This window comes from Bos mutus, chromosome 10 (genome assembly GCF_027580195.1).
Source record: "Bos mutus isolate GX-2022 chromosome 10, NWIPB_WYAK_1.1, whole genome shotgun sequence".
Classification (NCBI taxonomy): Eukaryota; Metazoa; Chordata; class Mammalia; order Artiodactyla; family Bovidae; genus Bos; species Bos mutus.
The window spans coordinates 34,642,121-34,648,909 of NC_091626.1; the positions used below are offsets into that span (position 1 = coordinate 34,642,121).

The following is a 6,789-nucleotide window of genomic DNA, read 5'->3' on the forward strand; positions in this document are numbered from 1 at the left end:
AGAATATTCCCAACATTTGTAAACAAACTATACACTTTTAAGTAAACAATGCATCAAGACAGGAATCAAAGGTAAATTAAGAAATATTTTAATACAATGAAAATAAATATATATAATATTTTTAGGTGTAGACAAAGTAGTATCTAGAAAAAATGTATCCATTAAATGATTGTATTAGAAAAAAAGACAAATAATACTCAAAGCAAGCAGAAGGAAGAAATAATAAATAATAGAAACAAATCAATACAACTAAGAAAAAAAACAATAGGGAAAAATTAATGAAACCCAAAACTAGTTCTTTGAAAAATATATAGACATATAGAAAGTCCTCTACTCAGACAGACCATTGCAAAAAAATGAAGATAAAAGTTACCAATATCAGGAAACAATGGAGAACTAGCATAAATACTACACACACTAAAAAAATGAAAAAACTATGCCCATAAATTTAACCCAAATGAAATGAAAAAAAAAAATTCTTGAGACACCAAATTCCCAAAAGTCATTCAAGAAACAGACATTTTGAATAATTCTATATACCCTAAAGAAATGGAATTTGTATTTCAAAATCATCTAACAACAAAAATCCCAAATTCAGCTGATCTCTATAGAAAATTCTAGCAAACATTTAAGAAAAAAATACTGATTTAACACATATTTGTCCAGACTATGAAAAAGGAGAAACATTTCACAACTCATTTTATGAGGCCAGCATTACCCAGATACCAAAACCAAAGATATTGTGAGAAAACTATATATTAATATCCCTTATGTAAATTGATGAAAAAAAATTCCTCAACAAAATATTAGCAAATAAAATCCAGCAATATATGAGAAGGATAATATATCATGACTGAGTAGATTTTATCCAGGTATGCAAGATGGGTTCAATATTCAAAAATTAAACACTCATATGATCAATTCAATAGATGCAAAATTGCATTTGACAGAATTAAATATCAGTTTTGATTAAAAATTCTTAACAAATTGGAATAGAAACAAATTTCTTCAATATAATAAAGAGCATCTACAGAAAGTTACACCTAACTAATACTAAACAACAGTGAAAGACTGAGCTTATCCACCAAGCCCAGGATCAAGACAAAGATACCCACTTTCACCATTAATTAGTCAAGAAAAAGAAATTATAGACATGGATATTGAAAAGGAATAAATGAAACTGTTATTTCTCTGATATTATCTACAAGGAAAAGTCCAAAATAGCTATTTAAAAAAGTTATCAGAACTCATCATTGAGTTCAAGGAGGTTGTAAAATTCAAGATTATATGCAAAAATCAATGACATTTTTATATATTAGCAAGTAGCAATTGGAAAATGAAAGTTATAGATACACTATTTCCAATTATATCTAAGAAAAGGAAAATTCTTAGGTATAAATCTAACAAAATATATATAAAACCTATATTCTGGAAACTACAAAACAGATGGAAAAAATTAAGAACTAAATAAATGATGTGGTATACCATATTAATAGATTTTAAAATACAGTATTATTAGCATATTATTGTCTCCAAACTGATCTATGGATTCAACACAATTCTAATGAAATTCTCAACAAAGTTTTTTGTAATAATCAATAAGCCTAATTTAAAACTATATGGAAACAAACTAGATTAGTCAAAGCAATTTTTGAAAATATAAGTCAAATACCTGATTTCAAGACCATAATGCTATAGCAATCAAGACAGTGTGTTATTAGAGAAAGAATACAAATACAGATTAAGGGGGGAAATGGAGTTTAGAAATAGACCCACACATATGTAGATAATAGATTTCTGACAATGTTATCAAAACAAGCAATGGAGAAAGAATAGTCATTTTAACAAATGGTGTAGGAATTATCAGATACCCATATGGGGAGAGGTCTTCATTCATACCTTACATCATGTAAAAGATTAACTCAAAATAGCTCTAAATGCAAAGTTTGAGCAAACTTGGGGAGATAGTGAAGGACAAGGAAGCCTGGTGTGCTGCAGTTTATGAGGTCGCAACCAGTCGGACGTGACTGAGCAACTGAACAACAACAAAATGCAAAATTCATAACTTTAAAATTTCTAGAATAAAACACAGTAGAAAGGTTTAGATATGATACCAAAAGCACAATTTATAAAAGCAATACTTGATAAGGCAGATTTCATTTAATTAAGAATCTGTTCTTTGAGGGATATTGTGAAGAGAATAAAAACTCAAGCCACAAAACTAGGAGAAAATATTTTTTAAAGTACATACCTAAAAGGTAACTCATATTCAGAATATCAACATAACTTTCAAATCTCAAGAATAAGAAAACAAACAATTCAATGAAAGTAGGCAAAAAAATTTTACAACCCTACAAAGATGTCTTACAGAATACAACTACATGAAAATATGCTCAGTGTCATTAGTTGTCAAGGAAATGCAAATGAAAGCCAAATGGGATGTTAAAACCTATGAAGGATCTATGATTTTACCCTATTTGCACAATAACAAGTTTGTCTGCTACTGTTTTACAGACTTTGGCAAAGATGCAAGACTTCTGGGTCAGAGACAAAGGACAATTTATTACTCACAGTACGTCCAAGTATCAAAGGGGCAGCACAGAGGCAAGCCCAGAGAGATTCCATGCATGCGTTGGGTTTATGTCACAGCCAGGGAACACCAAGTTTGGAAAACCTCTATCATTTGCAAGCAAATTTGCCTAAGATTTGCCCTGAAGAGAGACACTACTTTACTAGACTGGATAGCAAACAAATATCCTCTGTGCTCTGGAGGGAGACACTAACTTCCAAGGCTGTCATACAAACACCCTTGAAATCAAAAACAAAAGGCTGCTTGTGGTTCTGCCCTGCTCATAGCATATGCAAGACACCAATGGAAACTTATCTCCCAACATGAGTTATCACTACACACCTATGAGAATGGCTAATAATAATAATATCACAACCATAAGGATATGAGTGACTGGAAATCTCATACAGAACATTTGAGAATGTAAAATTATACTCTGGAAAACAATGGAATATTTTTTTATAAAGTTAACATATACTTTCCTTATGACCCAGAAATACCACTCATAGGCATTCGCCTAGTTGAAAACAAAAAACCTGTTCTGCAAATATTTATAGCACCTTTACTCCTATTGCTAAAAGCTGTAAACAACACAGATATCCCTCAAGGGATGAATGGATCAATAAACTGGGGCCATCGTGAAATGGAATATTATTCAGCAACAAAAAACCAAACTACTGGAACACAGGACAACATGAATAGATCTCCAGTGCACTACAGTAAGTACATTATGGGAAGAATCCGACTCAAAAGGCATGATTCCATTTATATGACATCCTGGAAAAAGTAAACAATAGAAAGAGAAAATATATCAGCAATTTCTAGGAACTGGAAGTAGGGAAAAGGATTGACTCCAAATGGGGGAATTTTTTGAGGTGATGGAACTGTCTTCTAATCTGAGTGGTGGTGAGGATACCATGTGTTTGTCAAGGCTCACAAAACTGTACACTAAGAAGAAATTTTACTATATGTAACTTGTAACTTTTAAAAGATTAGGGGCAAGGAAAGTTACATGTATCAGCTCTAACATTAGACTACCTAAGCTCTGTGTGTGTGTTAATCATTCAGTCGTGTCCAACTCTTTGCAACCCTATGGACTGTAGTCCATCAGGCTCCTCTGTCTATGAATTCTCCAAGTAAGAACACTGGAGTGAGTTGCCATTTCCTCCTCTGACCCAGGGATCGAACCCAGGTCTCCTGCATTGCAAGCAGATTCTTTACTGTCTGAGCCACCAGGGAAGCCCCCTAAGTTCTGCCTTTTCCTAAATGTCAATCTTGGGTATATTCTTGAATTCTAAGCAACAGTTTTCTCAACTGTAAAGTGAGATTAATAATAGTATTTAGAGTTGTTAGCTTTCTTTGTTGTTCCATTGGTAATTATTATTTGATGTCCTATTATACATTCAACATTGTATTTGATATTGCTGCTGCTGCTGCTGCTAAGTCGCTTCAGTTGTATCCGACTCTGTGCGACCCCATAGACAGCAGCCCACCAGGCTCCCCCGTCCCTGGGATTCTCCAGGCAAGAACACTGGAGTGGGTTGCCATTTCCTTCTCCAATGCATGAAAGTGAAAAGTGAAAGTGAAGTCACTCAGTCGTGTCTGACTCTTAGCGACCCCATGGACTGCAGCCTACCAGGCTCCTCTGTCCATGGGATTTTCCAGGCAAGAGTACTGGAGTGGGGTGCCATACAGAAATTAATCTTGTTACACGGCTCCAGGCTTCCATAAGGCTACAAACATTTCCTGAATGAACAAATTAACCACAATTGTTTAACTGCCATTAGATTATTACAAAAATTAACAGAAGCCAGTGTTAAACAATTATTGAGCCAAGTTCATGTTAATTATTTTAAATATAGTTCAACTTAAGCAAGAATTTTCTAAAATAGGAATAGAAATTTCAAGGCAAGTCTAAGAAATCCTATTAGTAGACCAGATATTTCTAAGATTATCTCTATAGATAATTTTTAAAGACTTGAAATTGCATCTATTTATAGTTCATCAGATACAGAAAGCATATTAGTCTAAATTGTTTTCACCAATTGATTCTAGCATATAATATTACTTTAATTTGAGTAAGAGGATCAAAAAAGCATTATAAAAAGAATATGAAATTATATTTCTTCATTTACCAAGACTTCATGTATCTGGATAAAACATTTCTCTAAAAAATAAAGCTACAAGGAATCACTGAAAATGGATGAAGAAACTATGAAAGTATTCCATAAAAATCTATTCCTGTCACCGAGAAGAGAATTAATGATTTCACTTTTATATAACATAAGAGATCCAATCATCTGCATGAGCTTGTATACAAACCCACATCCTATAAACACACCCAATACCTTTCTCTGTCTATCATGTACCTTCTGTCTGTCAATAATATGGAATGTCCTTACTTCAGGCTTAGTATAACAGAAATGTGAGGAATTTATGCCAGAACATACTACAGCTACTTTTATAGAGTTAATTACATTTTCACCATATTCATTATGCATTTATTGAAGGCCCATTATATGCTCAGTTCTGACAGGATGATGCTCTATAGGCAGTTTGTTTTAAATGTGTCCTTTCCATTCAAGGCTAGAAAAAAAGTGAGCTATTCTTATTCCAAAGATTTCCTATCTACTGTCATCTCACATCACGTCTCAGTACAACACTGTGAGAAGTGTTCTTGGAGTGTTATCAACTAAAAATTCTGCAACGAGTATGGCTTTTTGCACAGGATTTCACACTGAATAATATAGTAACATCTAGAGATTCCTAACCTAGTTTAAAAAAAAAGAGAGAACATTTTAAAAGATATTTTAAACAGCATGACATATGCACAAGGGGCTTCTCAAACAGAACCCACAGACTCGTTTTCACCATTTCACTTGCTCAGAACTATTATTTTGGAATATGGAGCCCACCAATATGGATCTCCCAAAGTTTCATATGTTGAAAATATTCTTACGGATTATATCACTCATTAAGAAGCCAGTGTGTGAAAATATATGAGAGAAAAATAAAATTCAAATGATAACTGAAACAAATAAAAATAAAATGAGTACAAATTTCCCTTGGACAAACCCAGAGAAAATGATTACTAGCTAGCTTACCTTGCTTTTTCCCATTAACACTTTCTAAAATATCAGAGAGGTGGCTGTCAAAGCCATGTTGAAGGCTACTCCTTTGCTTTTCAAGGTGATGTTCTTCCTCAACAATAGAAGAAGCACATGTGGCGGCTTCTGGGCATCAAGGGTCTGACTGGGCCACAGGGTCATTATGGAACATGATGGAGTTCTTTACATGTTGGCTAAGTCTGGGGCTTGAACTTTGGCCAAAGTCCTGAAAATCACTATTACAATAGGAGAAATGATCCACTTCAAGAAACAATGAATCTGTGTTCTCTTGGCGCTGATCAGTGCCTTGTTCTTCATCTTCAAAGCCAGTTTCCGGAATCTGAATATCATTTAAGTCCTGGTCTAGCGTATCACTCAATTTAGAGTCTTGTTTGCTGAAGTTAGCCAGCGAAGCAGATAACGTATCTCCTGCTTGCTGGAGAGCTTCATAAACCCTAGATATCCAGGAAGAGAGAGGCTGGAAGAAGTTCTGAGCATCCTGAGATGCCGTGGCCAACAGCATGGCCAGCTATCTGATGTCTACAAGTCCACTTGCTCCATTCCTTCAATACTCTGGACTTAATGTGAACTATAGAACATGCATGATGAGAAATTAAACTGGACATCTTTTAATGGCTGTGAATATTTCTCTCCCAAAACTTCTCAGCTGAAACAGAGGAAAGAAATACTTACACCTGTTAAAGTTATAACCTCAGGCCACCACCAGATTCCTACAGTCTATGTCAAACAGCATTTGGGGACTAAAAGGGGTCATCATTGGAATCCTTAAGGCAGCTAAATAAAACTGACTGTGAAAGTCTGAATGTAGATTATTTCAATGCCTGTTCACCTCTGCAAACATGTGCAAAACTTCCATTAGCAGTAATGGGCTCTATTCATGTGGACTGAAAGAAGTCTGTCCTCATAGGCCATGTTTAACAGCGTGAAAAGGATAAATGAATCTTCATTAAGAGGCAGTTGAATGTGACATCTCAAAATAGAAGAAAGGTTGGATGCTTCATCTGCAGATCCCAGAGAGCAGGCTAATAAGCATCTCTGCCTTGTGATACAAAGAGTTATCCTTTCAAAGGAAAAGTGTACCTAGAATTAAAA

At 34.4% G+C, this 6,789-nt stretch overlaps 1 protein-coding gene across 1 annotated transcript in view; it reads right to left on the reverse strand.

Moving 5' to 3' along the window:
- Positions 1 to 6,199, reverse strand: part of SYT16 (synaptotagmin 16) — a 113,423-nt gene extending 107,224 nt beyond the window's left edge. Inside the window, 3 exon segments of the mRNA XM_005906552.3 lie at positions 5,674 to 5,787; positions 5,790 to 5,850; positions 5,852 to 6,199. Of these exon segments, the coding sequence (XP_005906614.2) occupies positions 5,674 to 5,787; positions 5,790 to 5,850; positions 5,852 to 6,199 (523 nt within the window).
- Positions 6,200 to 6,789: the final 590 nt, after the last annotated feature.